We start from the raw sequence: 15,845 nt of genomic DNA on the forward strand, positions 1-15,845 counted from the left end.
AAAAAGAAAGAAAAATCGTGCCTCCAATAATTTCCCAATTACAATGCCCAACTGCCCAGACAGTAGTGATATTTTCAGCGATTACGGTAAGATGCAGGCAACCTGGATACAGCATAAATGTGTGAGCCATCTTTCATGTGTGATTCCTTATAGACCCAGTTTGGTTCTTCTCCAATGTCTCCTCTTGGAGTTGTACCTGATTTTATTACCAGTTTTCATCCGAATCCATTGGGGAATGGGCCGATTCTGCTTTTGTTTCTTGGCCAGGAACCTCTTGATCCTGGAAGTCTTGTGAGAAGACATGGCGAAAGAGAATCAACCGCGCGCACCACGATGGTGGAGAGAGAGTGCAAATATATTTTGGAAAACAGCTGGGCACCAGCCTATGTCTGGGAGTAGTAGATCTGTGCCATCCCTTACTGCTCACCTCCTAATGTACATTCAACTCATCTTTTCCTGGAGGGAGTGACTAGTAATCTTTAGGAAGCTTGAATGAGAAGCCTATCGTCCAACTTCCTGGCTTTTGGGTTGGAGTTGTGATTCAGATCTGAGAGCCCTTTGCCACCCAAATCATTCTTGCTTAGGGAAAAAAAAAATTCCTAAGGCCACCCACCCACCATAAGGGGGTAATTTCTTCCCTATGGATGGGGCATGGTGGAAGGGAGAGGAAAAAGGCAGTGTCTACTGTGTGACTCATTTTCCTTGACTTGGCTGAGAGGAGACCATTGAATAGAAGCAGCTGTACAGAAAAAGCCCTCCCACCCAACACAACCACCCTGGCGGTATAGAGGCTGGCCTGGCCTCTGCTCCTCCCCCACACTCCCAGACTGGACATAACACACACTAGTTGGCACAGGTGTTTGTAGTGCCAGTTTATTGCCAATAGCTGACATTACCCAGGGCTAGCGGAAAATAAATTAGAACTACAGTTGTATCTTAAAGGTGTGGCTAAGCTGGAGAGGAGAGTGGGTTTTTGTGGACACTGATCCTGGGAAGGGGTACAAGGTGGCTGTGGTAATAGTGGAGAGGCTCTCCCACCCTCCTGACCCATGTAAGTTTCTATTCCCTCCTGGTACCCAAAGGGGCAAAGTGGAGGCCAGTGTGTCTTAGCTACCTGGAGCTACGTGAGGGGAAAGAGGCAGTAGGAAACCCTCAGTAGGACCAAAGGGGAGACCAAGGCTTGGATCCCAGAACAGAGCAGGAACCTGGAATCCCATGTAGTCACAGGATGACGCAAGGAGGACGGCTGTTGGTGATCTTTTCTAGGGGTTCTCCATTACTGGCTCTTCGGATGGCCTCAATGAGCTAGAGGGCAGAGATATGGAATGGGATGATGTACTGTAGAGGCACAGTGAACCAGGGGTACTCCCAACATTGCAAATACTCACATCTTTCTCATAAGGGAAGCCCCCATTCTCCAGCTTGGAGAACACCAGCTGTCCATTGATCTCGATCTCAAAGGCCCCTGGTATTAAATAAACCAATGAATGAATTGCATGCTGAGAACAGGCAAAAGTCAGGAGTTCCTCTACACTCAGACTTTGCAGAGACTTCATGTCCTCCACAGGCCCCATTAGAAACGTGTAGTTCCTGAAGCCATTTCCCAACCCGGTGTCAAGCCAAAAACCCACAGGAGGTGTCATGTCTTTTCTTTGAACTCAATGAAGAGCCCCCTCCCCTCCAAATCTGTACTTCTACAATCTCACCGGTTTTTCCCTACAGGATTCATCTGTGACCCCCCTCAACTATGAAAGGGGAGTCAAGTTGTCTGGATATTTACTATGTGACAGATACTGCTGGACACTAAACCAGCCAATGCCAGAGATAGAAAGCGATATAGCTGGGATTTAGAACACTGACTCAGCAGGTGTTCCGCGGGCCTCACCTGTGCCCCCCAGGCGCGACTCGATCTCGATGCCAGGATACTGCTCCTTCACGGCACTCGCCAGCTCCAGGTAGGTCGCCTCAAAGCCGCAGGGTTCGCTAGGGAGACGATACCTGGGTTTGCTTGGGTTTCGGGGGAGGGACCGCCCGTGGACCAACCCTCGTCCGGACCGGAACCTCACCGGCCAGAGCCGCTCACCAGTACTCCACCACGATGCGGACCCCACTGCCCGGCTCGATCTCCCCCGCTCGGGGCGCTGCAGACGTCGGCCCCAGGTCCCCGCTCATTGCTGCCGACTCCGCTTCAGCCGCTGCTTCCGGGTGTTACGCGACGCAGCGGGCACGTGAAGGGGCGGGGCCACGTGTTACGTTTGGGCGCCCCCTGCAGGCCTTGGCTGCTGCTATGTTTTTGTCCCTATCCTTTGCCATAAGGCTCCCGGCTGAGTGGACAAGTCCAGACCACCTTCCGAGCTCCAGGGCTGGTCCTGCACCTAGTATCCGCATGAAATATCTTGAACTGGAAAGCCTTTTCCAAGAAGAGAATGTGGTGGAGCAAGGTGTCTCAGGGCCTGGGGTCCTGGGGCCGGCTGATGGTATGGAATAGTTGCCATTAACATGTGGGTGGCATTTTAAACCACCCCATAGTCACACAAGTATTTCTGACTCCTAAACTCTAAACTGTTGATACAACCTGAAGCAGTGACCACATCTCCTCCTGCATTTGGGAACCATAGTCTTTGGTGCTCCCACTCCTTAGGCTCTATGTTCCCATCATGTGCACCCAGTTCCTGCACCTTCCCTGACATTCCAACCTCACAGCTGGCATCATTATTTCCATTTTCCCATTTTGCAATTCTAGAAATGGAGGCCTTCCCTGGAATCCCTGGAATAGTATACTAGGTCATTTTATTTAAACATTTTTTTTCTTTATTGATTTTAGAGAAAGAGGAAGGGAGAGGGAGAGATGAAAACATTGATGAGAGAGAACATAGATTGGTCTCCTCCTGCATGCCCCCACTGGGGATTTGGCCCACAACCTGGGCATGTAACCTGACCGGAATTGAACCCTCGACCTCTTGGTGCATGGGTCAATGCTCAACCACTGAGCCACACCAGATGAGATATTTATTTTTAATCCTCACCCATACATTTATCTTCAGACAGAGTGTGTGTGTGGGGGGGGGAGATACACACACACACACCGATGTGAGAGAGACACATCGATTGGTTGCCACACCCACAGCCCCAACCAGGGCTGGGGATGAACCACAACCGAGGTTCAGAACTGTGCCCTTGGCCAGAATCGAACCTGAGACTCTGGTCCGCAGGCCAATGCTCTAACCGCTGAGCAGACTGGCCAGGGCTGAACCATTCATTTTAAAACAATGATTTATACATTTGCGCAACCATGGCTAAAATCCAGTTACAGAACATTTCCATCAATCTCAAAAGGTTCCTCTTGTCTGTTGCAGTCAGTCCAGTTCTCAGCTCCAGTTTTAGGCAACCACTGATCTGCTTTCTGTCTATAAATTTGCCTTTTCTGGACATTTCATATATTAAGTGGAATGATACAGTATGTGACCTTTTGCTTCTGGCTTCTTTCATTTAGTATCAAGTTTTTGAGGTTTATTCATGTTGTAGAATGTACCAGTAGTTTGTTCTTTTTTGTAGTTTAGCATCACATTGTATGGCTATGCCACCTTTTGTTTATCTATTCAATACCACTTGATGGACATCTGAGTTTCCAGTTTTGGGCTATTTTGAATAATGCTGCTATGAATGTTCATGTAAGGGTCTTTGTTTGTATATGTGTTTTCATTTCTTTTGGGTAGATTCCTAGTAGAATTGCTGGGTTGTGTAGTAAGATTATGTTTAACTTTTTAAGAAACTGCCGAACTGTTTTTCAAAGTGGCTGTACCATTTTACATTCCCACCAGTAATATATAAGTATTTATTTCCCCATATCTTTGTCAACACTTGTTGTCTGTTCCTTTGAGTATAGACATCCTGGTAGGTGTGAGGTATATCATTGTGGTTTTAATTTGCATTTTTAAAATAACTAATGATGTTGAGCACCTTTACATGTGGTTACTGGCCATTCATATATCTTATTTGGAAAAACATCTACTCAGATATTTTGCCCATTTTAAATTGGGTTGTTTGTCTGTTATTGATTTATAAGAGTTCTTTATGTATTCTGGATACAAAGTCCCTAATCAGATATATGACTTGCAAATATTTACTTCCACTGTTTGACAAGGATTTTTTTTTTTTTAAGTTTTCTTAGTGGTGTCTTTTGAAGGGCAAAAATTTAAATTTTGATTAAGTCTAATTTACCAATTTTTTTTTTTATCCTCACCTGAGGACATTTTTGCATTTATCTTCAGACAGAGTGGGAGGGGGTGAGGGGGAAGAGAGAGAGAAAACATCAATGTGAGAGAGATACATTCACCCACACAACCCCAACAGGGGCGGGGACAAACTGCAACGAAGGTACATGCCCTTAGTGGGAACCGATCCAGGGTTTCTCTGGATCGCAGGCCGATGCTCTAACCGCTGAGCAAAACCGGCCAGGGATAGTTTACCAATTTTTTAACTTGTCACTTACACTTTTGCTGTTATACCTGAGATATAAGGTCATAAAGATTTTCTCATGGTTTCTTCTAGAACTTTTTTAGTTTTAGTTCTTATGTTTAAGTCAATCTATTTTGAATTAATTTTTGTACGTTATGTGAGGTCAGGATCTAGATTCATCCTTTTGCATGTGGATATTCAATTGTCCCAGAATCATTTATTGAAAAAACTATCCTTTCCCACATTGAATGGTCTTGGCACCTTTTGTCAAAAATTAATTGACCAGAAATGTAAGGGTTTATATTTGGACTCTTGATTCTGTTTCATTGATCTATAAATCTATTTTTTTGTTGTTTCTTTTTATTTAAAAGAAATTCAGATACAATTTATACACAGTAAAATTCACCCTCTTGAGTGTACCTTTCTGTGAGTCCTGACACACAGTTATATATCCACCATCATGACCAAGATACACAACAGTCCATTACTTCCCACAAGTCCCTGTGCTGCTATTTTCAACCCCTCTCCCCCCTCCCCACCTCCAGATCTGCTTTCTGTCCGTGTAGTTCCATCCCCTCCGGAAATTCATATAAATGGAATCTTACAGCACTTAGCCCTCTGAGTCTGGCTTTCCTCTTCCACATCCAGAGTGATCTTTCCAAAATATAAATCTGCCTGCTCCTCTGTGCTTCTTCTTAAGCCCAGGTAGACCCCGCAGGGTCTGGCCTCTGCCTATAGTTCCTGTAGGTCTGGACAGACAGGATAGATGGCTCTTAAACCTGGTTTACAGAACAACCACCTGAGGGCTTGTCAATACCATACATTCCTGGGTCTTGGTCCCAGAGACAGGGTCAGTAGGTGGAAAGAAGCACAGGGATCTGTTTTTTTAAACAAGCCTAGGGAGATTTGGAGGCACACTTGGAAAAACACAGCTGAGTCCAAAGCACTTGCCTTTCCCCACACCTTTCACACTCACTTCCTTACCCCACATATAGCTTCCCGTCGGCTCAGTTGTCACTTCCATGGAGAAGTCTTCCCTAACTCCCTAGGTGAGTCATTCTCCCAGCATAGTTGTCACCTGTCATTTCTTATTATTTGTATGATCCTTTGATTACATCAGTCTCCTTGACTGGGCTACTTGAGGACAAGGGCGGGGTTTGTTTTTGTTGCTCACAACTGGATCCACAGTACCAAACATAGTGTTAGCATACAGTAGGTAATTAATAAATATTCGTCGAATGAATGGAGGAATTATTGAGTGAATTGTCCACTGTGCTTTGTACAAGCTGCTCCTTGGCCCATGTGACCTAGCCCCCTCCCCCATTTCTTTGTTTAGTCCACTCAAACTGGTTTTTCCTAGGAAAACTCAGTTTGGAGGAAGATAAGGCTGGAACCACTTCTCCTGGTCTCCCAGGGCAGATCTCTTATCACCCTATGGACTGTTTGTTTACCCAACCATTACCCACTTCTGGTTGGGAGGTTGCCTCTGCCTTTGATCTCAGCTTCCCAGGTCCTCCTCCAGCCCTAGTGTGTTTGCCTCGTGCTGAAGGAGAGAGCTAAAATGAACGCTCTCAGGGAGTCGCCTGGCTTCTGGCCAGAACTATGCCTAGATCACTCCTCCCACCAAGAGACCCTGACTTACCCCTTCAATTTCAGAAGGAGAAGCTGAGCCCCTGGACCTTGCTCAGAAGGGAGGTTATACCCTGTGTGCCTCGGAGGAGCTAGAATGCAGCCTAAGGTGGCCAGACTGGCTGGAGGTCAAGGGGCAGGCCATGTTGCTGGTCTTTTCTTTGGTTAGGTTCCCTCTTTTGCAGAGTGCCCTTTGCCCCAGGGTGTGGAACCCAGAAACCCCTAGCTTGGCCAATGAGCAAACCAGGTTTGGGGAGGGGGCTTGGGGAAGAGTGGGCGGGGCCCTTTCCCCTTATCTTCCCGCCCCTAGCCTCTCCCTCCCAGGTGCTGAGGATTCGAGCTCTTCGCTCTCCGTGCTGTTTTGTTCGACAGTCTCCGCCTCTTCCCTGGCACCTGCTGCCAGGCTAAAAAGGGCAAAAACAATCCCAGCCTAGGTAGAGTTTCAGGGAGTCCCCGCCCCTCGGGTGCTTCCTCCTCCCATGCCCCTCCCCTAGGCCCCGCCCCCACCTGTGCAGGATAATTTTAGTTTGCTTGGGCCTGGCGCGGGTACACACAGGGCTGCTCAATCTCCTCCCACCCCCACTTCTACGTCCAAAGTTGGGACAACCCCCTACCACCTGTAGAGAAGAGGGAGTAGATTTGATACCAAGTCCAGGTATCTAGGGTCCCTATACTGAGCCGGACTTCGGACCCTGTGTCCTGCTACTCCCTCTGAAGCTTCTCCAGGTAAGGGGACCGAGATCGGTCCCAGATGACAACCTGCTCTCACCCCCCTGGACGCACCGGGGCTCCAGGCTGTGCCCGTCTCAGGGCCAGGGGCTGGCTGGCTGCCCAGGAGAGCGGCTGGGCAGCCGACTGGCTCGCTCCCCCTTCCCCTTCCCCCCTCAGTGATGTCAGGCCAAGGGCGGGGGCAGGAGGGGGACAGGTAGTTAAGGGCCTGGCGTCTCCCTCCCAAACCGGCGGCCCCAGCCAGGTGTACCAACGCGCAAGGTCCAGGTAAGGACCAAAGCGGGCATTTTATCTTGGGGGTAGGGAGCACCGGCAGGGCCGGGGTCACTACGGAAAGATTCGGCCTCCGGCTGTGTTACTAAAGCGGCCTCCGTTTCTGTTTGCCTCCAGTTTCTCATCCCGCCCCCTCCCACCATCTGCCCCCAGACTATCCCTATTCTCTCATTCCCTGTCCTTTCCATTCCTTCCCTCCCTCTCTGTACGCAACCCCCTCCCCGGAACAAACTAGCTGATGGGGACGGGGAAGTAAGGTCTCTTCTATCCTTCAGGAGACGCGGCTTTCCCGCTGAAACTAGCCCCTCCCCATTCCCGGAAGGTGAGCTGGCGGGGGGGGGGGGGGGGGGGGGTCCGAGTACCGAGGAAGCTCCGGGGAGTCGCTCCCTTGTTCAGCCTGATTTTACCCCAGTTTGAGGTTCCCCGAGTCTTTACCAAAGACGGACGTCTCCACGGCGGAGTGGGAGGCACCCTCCAATTTGTTTGGAGGGCAGTAAAAGAGGGATTCTCTCAATTGCCAGGGGTCCGTCTCTACGGACTGTGTCTATCTCTCTGCTCGGAACACAGCCCTACCCTAGGATGGGAAGGTGGGGGCGGAGCAGGGCGGGGGGCCCTCCTGGCTTCTGTACGAAGTGGGCTTCGAAGGCTGGAAGGCTGGATCTACGGGGGTCTGCAGCACCGCGCGGCCTGGGGAGAGTGTGTGCTTGGGGGCGGGGGCAGGGGCAGGGGCAGGGGCGGGGGGGGGGGGGGATGCTCCAGTTTGTTTGATTTGGCTGGAGAAAGACCTGGGTCCGGGTCTCACTGGCGCGCGGGGGATGGAGAATGCACCTGTCCGCCGTTGGAAAGCGTCCCAGTCCCACAGCCACTCAGGAATGCCCCCTCCTGGTCTGCCTATCCTGGACTCTGCTCTCCCCCCTGATACCCTGCTGGGGGGCCCTTCATGAAGGCAAGCGGCCTGTAATGATTAACTCCACAGATACTCAGGCATTCTTCCCAAATTAAACTTTAAAAGAGCTGCCCCCCTCCCATTGGGCTTTGTTTTCTAAGCGAGGGAGTGGGCGGGGCCTCAGGGTCCTGGTCCCTCCCCACAGCTCCGGGTCACAAAGGGGTTTACCGCCTCCTCACCTGAGTCCTGCACCCTAAGAACGTCCCCCAAAGTTAAGCCTTGCCCCCTACAATCAATCCCAACGGGGGCGGGGCGTGGAGAACCCGGCTACACCAAGGCCTTCCCGCCAAGTCCAAGCCTTTGCTCTACCAGCCCCTCCCCCTCCCCTGGGAAGCACCGAAGGTGGCCTTGTTTTCTATTGGCTTTAAACACTGGGCCCTGCCACCCCTTCCCCCGCCACACACACACACCTTGGGGCCAGCCAGGTGGGGCAAGATTCAGGAAGTAAACAAGGAGGCACGGAGGGCGGGGGAGGTGGGTGGAGCCAGAGCCGCAGGGCCATGAGGGGCGTTGGGGGAAGCCGCCCCTTGGAATTGTAGCATTGAGGGTTCAGATTGTTTCTTAAACAGAAGCGAACTTCTTAGTGCCTCTGTTTGAAACCTTTAGATCTCCTGGCAAGTGGGCAGTCCAGGCCCCACAGCTACGACCCCAGTTCTCCCATTTCATCTCTGGTCCTGACTGCCCGCTTTTGGCTTAGAAGGGTCTGGAGGGTAATGTGGAGGGATCTGAAGACCAAACCCAAGTCTGAAGTCAGTCCTGCCTTCTGAGGCCAGGCTCGAATCTGATTTACATTTTCCCTCTTCTAAACAGGACCCTGATTCCTCTTCCTTCTATGATGGGGGAGGACCCAGACCACCCCACTGTTGTCTCAGCCTTCCTGGAGGGGTTGACCCTGCAGCCCCTCTCCTAGTCCTCCCTGGAATGAAGCTACCAGGGCTGTTAGACAGATATTAGACTGGGGTGGAGTAGGGAGCACTGTGTTTTGGTGTTGATATACTGGTGTCTGTTGGTGGTAGGTGATGGGTGTGTCCTTCCCTTCTAGCAAGATCCGAGCCCCCTCCCTGGTTCTCTCCTGGGTCTTTCCTTGTCTGCCTGTCTGTCCTCCTAGGTGTCTTGGCTTCACTCCTGTTCCTAGGGTTTACCTCTGGCCAGGATACCAGGAGAATGTTTGGAGGATCCTCATTCCCCAGGGGTGATGTGTATGAATCTCCTGAGCTGGCTGAGTCCTGGGTGCTAGAGGTGGGTGCAGCAGCAGAATGAAAGCCTGGGAGGTGTCAGGCAGGGAAGGAGCATTTTGAGGTTTATTTGGGTGAGCCAGGAGCACCAGTGGGAAGTTGGCTCCACTCCAGATGGGCCTCTGGATCCAGGCCGGGCTTTTCTTCTCTCTTTTCTGGGTAAGGGGACTCCTGAGTTGGGTGGTGCCCACTGGACTGGGCACAGATTGCAGGTCCCACTTGGACTAGAGAAGTGGAGGTAGGCCAAGGGTGGGGAAGGAGGAGATGATGTCAAAGGAGCCTCAGGCCCTGCATCCTGTTCCTCCCCCATCTTGTTTTCTGTCCTGTGCCTCCCATTCCTCCCAAGCTGGTAGGTTGGGGGGGCGGGAGTAAAGGGGGGTGGGTAGAGGCAGGGTTGTTTGTGTTTCTCCTAAGCCAGGAAGTTGTGCAGATGAGTCAAGGTTGAATGGAGAGCCCCAGGCAGTGCTGCCCCACCCTGCCCTGACTCACCTGTCCCCCAAATCCCCTCATTCTCTCACTTGAGGGTCAGGGGCCTGCCACATCCTGGGAGGGGGGTTCAATCCCAGGTGCCCAAGGCTGACTAACAACACTGCTTCAGTATCCAGAGAGTGGGCAGGCGGCTAGAACTAGTGCGGTCTCGCAGGTCCTCCCAGATCTCAGCCAACTAACCAAAGGGGTCTTGGTTCCAGTGGAGAAGGGGCCTGCACTACCTCTACCCCTAGTAGGCATCTTTGCCTCATTTCTCCTGTTTTTACTTGTCCTGGGTTCCCATGCAGCACCTGTGGGTGCTAAGAGAGGGGAAGACCCTGGAGCTGCCTAGAGACCGGCATGTCTTCAGACCACTGGGTGGATAAGACAGGTGCACAGTAATTGATGCAGAGGCTATAGCACAGTGCCTGGGGAGCCCTTTGGGTTTTGTTTGTTTGTTTGTTTTTATCCCCACCTGAGGACATTTTTCCATTTTTCAGATAGAGTGGGAGGGAGAGAGAGGAAGAGAGAAAGAGAGAGAGAAACATCGATGTGAAAGGGACACATTGAGTGGCTGCCTCCTGCACGACCCAACCAGGGCCGGGGACAAACTGCCACCGAGTTATGCGCCCTTAGCGGGAACGAACCCTTGTCTCTCTGGACCGCAGGTCGACGCTCTAACCACTGAGAAAACCGGCCAGGGTGAGCCCTTTGGTCTTAATGTGGAAATTTCAGGAAGGCTTCCCAGAGGAGGTAGCTCCAGCATTAAAACTTCAAGAAAATTGGGCAAGGGGAAGGGCCTGGGGAGCTACACAGGTTTGGGAGCTACTGGGGCAAGGGCCCAGGGCTGTCCCTCTCCCACCGCAGCTGTCCCTGCCTTCCTGGTTCCTCTTCTCCCCCACCGCCTTCTCCCCTGTGTGCACCACTCAGCACTTGGACCCGTGCGTTGCCACAACAGGCGCTGGCAACTGAACACTGGAAAAACCCGGCGCAGAGCCCAGGGGAGTGAGTGCCCTGCACTGAGACAGGTGGCCCTTTGCCCTGACACTGACAGCTTGAGCCCCAGACAGTCCGTGGGTTGTGGAGTCTGTTGGTCTGTTACTGCACCTCAATTTCTGGTGGGGTGACCCTGTGGGCAACTTGGAGCTAAAGGAAGAGCGGTAGACTAGGCGTCCCAACACTGGCTTCCAGTCCCTGGCTCACCTGTGCTAGGAGCAAGAATGTTTCTTTCTCAGGACGCGGTGTCCCCTTGTGTAAATGGGCTCACTCTTTCTTTCCCCAAAGGCTCCAGGGAAACTCCAGTTAAAAGGGGAGCAATTAGGTGCTGGGTAAACTCCAAGGGGCACCTGGCAGCTGTTTGAGGTCAGGAGGCTGAGTCCTCTTGGTCCCTCTCCCTAGGACAAGGGCACAAGAGTGGCCACATTCAGCCCCCTCTTCTCCCCTCTTAGATGCCATGGAGCTGGGTCTGTCTCCACCTCATCACAGCAGCTCCCCAGAAGACCTGTACCCAACTCCTGGGACCCCTCCTGGGACTCCCCCATCTCCTGATGCTCCTCTTCCTGGGGAGGTGAAGAGGTCCCAGCCTCTGCCCATTCTGACCAGCAGGTACAACGGGGTGATGAGGCTGAGGAGGGCCGGGGGTGGGGGGAGTCAGCACTGGGAAATCCAGTAGAAGCTTGAAGTTCACTCTTCCCCACTCCACGCAGGAAACTTCGAGAGGAGGAGCTGCGGACAACCTCTCTACCTTCTATCCCCAACCCTTTCCCTGAGCTTTGCAGTCCGCCTTCACAGACCCCCATTATTGTGGGACCCTCCAGTGCAAGGGGGCAGCTCCCTCGAGACACCAGCTGCCCCCATGTGAGTTGTTCTGGGAAAGCTAAGGCAGGGATATGGGGATACTATGGGACTGGGTAGGTTCAGTACCACTTCTGGGAGATGGGGGACTTTGGTCAGGGGTCCCTAAGGGTATAGCAGGTATAGGAAGGGGAAGAACCACCCTTTGCTTTTCCTCAAGTCATCTGCAATTCCTGGGGTGCAGGTAGTCAAAGTGTATAGCGAAGATGGGGCCTGCCGGTCGGTGGAGGTGGCGGCGGGTGCCACGGCCCGCTACGTGTGTGAAATGCTGGTGCAGCGAGCTCATGCCCTCAGTGATGAGAACTGGGGGCTGGTGGAGTGCCACCCCCATCTAGCCCTGGGTGAGTTGGCGTGCAGAGTGGTGCCTGGGCTGGGAGGCAATGCTTCACACCTTGGGCTAGGCAGGGGCTCATCCATGAGGCCTGGCTGATCTCCACTGACCCCTGCTTTTTGCCCTTGACCCCAGAGCGGGGTTTGGAGGACCATGAGTCAGTGGTGGAAGTACAGGCTGGTTGGCCAATTGGCGGAGACAGCCGCTTTGTCTTCCGGAAAAACTTCGCCAAGTATGAACTGTTCAAGAGCTCCCCAGTGAGTGTGGGGGTGGGGGTGGGGGGTGGGGCTGGGCAATGAGACACCCTGATCCCCAACCTGGATCCTCAGTCCCTGACCCTGGACTCCTGTCTGCCTCAGCACTCCCTGTTCCCAGAAAAGATGGTCTCTAGCTGTCTGGATGCACAGACGGGCATATCCCATGAAGAACTCATCCAGGTGGGGAAACACTCCCATTTCCCGCATAGTCACGATTCCCTAGGATCCCCATTGCTTCTCAGCCCTTAACCCTTGTGCCTCCCTTCTGTGTGGTGGAGCGAATCCAACACAGTCCTAAGTGACTATGGGCATGTCACTTGCCCTGCCTGAGCATCAGTTTCTTCATCTGTTAAATCGGGACGAAAAATGCATGTGGAGCACCTCCTGTCATAAAGGCAGGTCCTGGGAAGGTGTATCTGCGCGTGCGTGCGTGCGTGCGTGTCTGCCTGTCTGTCTGGTGTCTGTCAGGCCCTCTCTAGGCCTCTTACCCTCTTTTTGCTTTCCTCTGGCCTCAGAACTTCCTGAATGCAGGCAGCTTTCCGGAGATCCAGGGCTTCCTGCAGCTGCGGGGGTCAGGACGAAAGCTTTGGAAACGCTTCTTCTGCTTCCTGCGCCGGTCTGGCCTCTATTACTCCACCAAGGGCACCTCCAAGGTGACGGTTTGAGGGTGAAAGCCCCAGCCCCTCCGAAACCCCCTCCTGGTCCTGCTAGGCGTTGCCCCTTCCCTGTTGGAATTCCTGGGCCTTTCTCACCTTGGGCCCTGAGACCCTCAGCTCTCCTCTTTCCTGCCCAGTTTACCCGCCCCAGTGGGTAGCAGTGGGAAAGGCGTGTGAACCGAGTTTAAGTGCCGCCTCTATTTCTATTTGCTATATGACCTGGGGCCCTCCTTTGCCCCTCTCTGGGCCTGGTAATCCCCTCTTCTGGCTCAGTGGGGCAGTAATTGGGGACAGAATCTGCCTGTGCCAAGTCCTTCTCACCTGTGCTGAGCAGGATCCGAGGCACCTGCAGTATGTAGCAGATGTGAACGAGTCCAACGTGTATGTGGTGACTCAGGGCCGCAAGCTGTACGGGATGCCCACGGACTTCGGTTTCTGTATCAAGGTGAAGATTCGGGCCTGGCTTGGGATCCTATCCAGGGCTTCTGAGCTCCGTCTGGGAGACCCAGACTCCTCTCCCTGCCCCTGCCCCTGCCCCATGGAGACTGGATCCAGACATCTGGTCCTAAAGATGGATGATGAATCAGCCAGTTTCCTCTCCCTGCAGCCGAATAAGCTTAGAAACGGCCACAAGGGGCTTCGCATCTTCTGCAGTGAGGATGAGCAGAGCCGCACCTGCTGGGTATCTGCCTTCCGCCTCTTCAAGGTGAGGCCCTGGGAGTAGCCTGGGGGCTGGGCCGCCCCTGGGACCCCCAGCCTGAGGGAGGAGGGATAGCTCTGCCCTCAGGAGGTCTCCAGGACCAGGGAGCACAGCCTTGCTCTCTCAGAATCCCTGGTCCGAGGCTGGAGTCACAGCCTGGCTTCAGGAAGCTCCTTATCCAGGGGTGGAGATGCAACCCTGCTTTTGGGAAGGCCTGATCCAGGGGTGTTACAGCCCAAATCCCAGCACGTTTCACCTCAGGCCCTCTTTCTCTTTCCACGCCCAGTATGGGGTGCAGCTGTATAAGAATTATCAGCAGATACAGTCTCGCCACCTGCACCCGTCCTATGTAGGGTCCCCACCCCTGGTGAGTATGCACAGGGGCATTAGCTGGGGTGGGCACCCAGACCCTGTTCCAGGGATACTTGGATCCTGTTCTGACCTCTCCCTTCCCCATCCTGTCCCATGTGCAGAGGAGTGTCTCGGATAACACCCTGGTGGCCATGGACTTCTCCGGCCACGCTGGGCGTGTCATTGAGAACCCCCGGGAGGCTCTGAGTGTAGCCCTGGAGGAGGCCCATGCCTGGAGGGTGAGGGACCTGCACCCACCTGCATGTCTGTGCTAGGGCATGTCTCCATATGGGTTTCCGAGGAGTGGGGGGAAGAGAGGGGTGAGGGGAGGCCCCCAGATGCAGAAAGGGGCTCTACATTCCTGAGGGGTAGAGTAATATCCCAGCCACACCCTGAAACCCCCAGCCTTTGTGTCTCCCTGTGCTCTGCAGAAGAAGACGAACCACCGTCTCAGCCTGCCCACGCCATGCTCGGGCACGAGCCTCAGCGCAGGTGGGTGAGGGCCCAGCAGCCCTGGGGTGGGGGCTGCTCTGAGCATTCGTGGTAGGGGTGGCTAGTAGGGGTGGTCCCCTCCTCAGAGTGACTGCCCCTCTGTCTCTTCCTCACCCCAGCCATCCACCGAACCCAGCCCTGGTTCCATGGACGAATTTCCCGTGAGGAGAGCCAGCGGCTCATCTCCCAGCAAGGCCTGGTAGACGGGTAAGGGCAGGGCTGGGCAGGGCAGCAGGCCCAGAGGCAGGAGACCCTGAGAGGGCAGCAGCCATGTGTCCTCGGCTGATATGGCTCTGTCTCTTGGCAGACTGTTCTTGGTCCGGGATAGTCAGCGAAACCCACAGGGCTTTGTCCTCTCTCTGTGCCATCTGCAGAAAGTCAAGCATTATCTTATCCTGCCGGTGAGGAATCCCCTCCCTTCCCGAGTCCTAGGTTCCTGCAGTGGTGACCTAGGACTCCCAGCAGCCTGTCCCCCCGCCTTCCACTCCCGGTGTCCAGTGTGTCTGGGGTCCCCTGCTCTCTCTTTTCTCCCTGCGCAATCAGTGGGGACCTCAGCCCTGGCCCAGGAGGGAGCCCCTCAGGCTCATGCCTGCCCTGACTGCCCGCCCCCTGTGGCTATGCCCCAGAGCGAGGAGGAGGGCCGCCTCTACTTCAGCATGGACGAGGGCCAGACTCGCTTCACCGACCTGCTGCAGCTCGTGGAGTTCCACCAGCTGAACCGCGGCATCCTGCCCTGCTTGCTGCGCCACTGCTGTACCCGCGTGGCCCTCTGACCTCTGCAGGAGCAGCCTGTGTCAGCCCTGGGCTCAGAGGGCGGACTCGAGGGCGCAGAAGGTGGGGACAGGATCGTGAATAATTGGAGGGCTCCCCCGACTTGTTTTCTCCTCTGCTCCTTTGCCTCACTGAGACAGAAAGTGCCCCTCACCCAGTTCACCCTCAACTCCTCTCAAGGGAAGGCACTGGGTGGCCCTCTCCCCTTCATGGAGCTCCTTCCTGGGCACTACCCTGTGACGAGGCATTATGGGAGAAATGGGGGCAGCCCAGATGGTCTTATGCCCCACTTTGTACAGACTGAGAGGCCAGTTGATTGTTCTGTTTTATACTAATGACAATAAAGATTATTTTTGGATACACCTATGAGTTCTGTCTGGCAAGACCTGGCTAGCTGGGGCGGAGAAGGGGAGCAGGAGAGGTGGGCACCAGGCCTTGGAGAATGGTCAGGTGGATAGATGCCATGTCCTGGCCAGCCTGGGTGTTCTGAGGGCAGGGGTAGTCTTGTCATCCAAGAGCCTCCAGTGCCCGCTTGGAGCCTGACCCACAGAGGGTGCCCAATAGTTGCTTGTTAAATGAATGAGTGGACAAAGGACTGTCACTCAGGTGAGATTTCCTGATAGAGCCTAAATGTATGGAGGTGACTCTAATAGGGCCTGGGCACTGGAGAAGAGTCAGCATCCTCATCCTCTGCA

At 53.7% G+C, this 15,845-nt stretch overlaps 3 protein-coding genes across 3 annotated transcripts; 1 reads left to right on the forward strand and 2 right to left on the reverse strand.

Moving 5' to 3' along the window:
* Positions 1-55: 55 nt before the first annotated feature.
* On the reverse strand, positions 56-335 carry LOC118633890 (60S ribosomal protein L39-like). Its single transcript, XM_036268091.1, has one exon. It carries the CDS (start codon positions 301-303, stop codon positions 148-150), a length of 156 nt encoding a protein of 51 aa, XP_036123984.1. The 5' UTR covers positions 304-335; the 3' UTR covers positions 56-147.
* Positions 336-454: 119 nt separating this feature from the next.
* Positions 455-2,210, reverse strand: MIEN1 (migration and invasion enhancer 1). Its single transcript, XM_036268090.1, has 4 exons — positions 2,084-2,210; positions 1,886-1,983; positions 1,389-1,465; positions 455-1,305 (listed from the first exon to the last, which is right to left on the reverse strand). The coding sequence occupies exons 1-4, from the start codon at positions 2,170-2,172 to the stop codon at positions 1,222-1,224; spliced, it is 348 nt and encodes a 115-aa protein (XP_036123983.1). The 5' UTR covers positions 2,173-2,210; the 3' UTR covers positions 455-1,221.
* Positions 2,211-6,632: 4,422 nt separating this feature from the next.
* Positions 6,633-15,499, forward strand: GRB7 (growth factor receptor bound protein 7). Its single transcript, XM_036269114.1, has 15 exons — positions 6,633-6,813; positions 11,187-11,343; positions 11,445-11,595; positions 11,777-11,933; positions 12,059-12,180; positions 12,283-12,360; positions 12,696-12,833; positions 13,171-13,281; positions 13,444-13,542; positions 13,823-13,903; positions 14,010-14,126; positions 14,319-14,379; positions 14,499-14,586; positions 14,687-14,780; positions 15,006-15,499. Exons 2-15 carry the CDS (start codon positions 11,192-11,194, stop codon positions 15,150-15,152), a joined length of 1,596 nt encoding a protein of 531 aa, XP_036125007.1. The 5' UTR covers positions 6,633-6,813; positions 11,187-11,191; the 3' UTR covers positions 15,153-15,499.
* Positions 15,500-15,845: the final 346 nt, after the last annotated feature.

Source organism: Molossus molossus, unplaced genomic scaffold (assembly GCF_014108415.1).
Source record: "Molossus molossus isolate mMolMol1 unplaced genomic scaffold, mMolMol1.p scaffold_m16_p_19, whole genome shotgun sequence".
NCBI classification, from domain to species: Eukaryota; Metazoa; Chordata; class Mammalia; order Chiroptera; family Molossidae; genus Molossus; species Molossus molossus.

Excerpts from the sequence above, each read along its gene's own strand:
- LOC118633890 (XM_036268091.1), bottom strand. The coding sequence starts at position 303 with ATGTCTTCTCACAAGACTTCCAGGATCAAGAGGTTCCTGGCCAAGAAA.
- MIEN1 (XM_036268090.1), bottom strand. The coding sequence starts at position 2,172 with ATGAGCGGGGACCTGGGGCCGACGTCTGCAGCGCCCCGAGCGGGGGAG. Across the intron at positions 1,984-2,083 it reads CGCATCGTGGTGGAGTACTG|CGAACCCTGCGGCTTTGAGG; the intron begins GTGAGCGGCTCT and ends TCGTCTCCCTAG. Across the intron at positions 1,466-1,885 it reads GTCGCGCCTGGGGGGCACAG|GGGCCTTTGAGATCGAGATC; the intron begins GTGAGGCCCGCG and ends ATTTAATACCAG.
- GRB7 (XM_036269114.1), top strand. The coding sequence starts at position 11,192 with ATGGAGCTGGGTCTGTCTCCACCTCATCACAGCAGCTCCCCAGAAGAC. Across the intron at positions 11,934-12,058 it reads CCACCCCCATCTAGCCCTGG|AGCGGGGTTTGGAGGACCAT; the intron begins GTGAGTTGGCGT and ends CCTTGACCCCAG. Across the intron at positions 12,834-13,170 it reads CCACCAAGGGCACCTCCAAG|GATCCGAGGCACCTGCAGTA; the intron begins GTGACGGTTTGA and ends TGTGCTGAGCAG.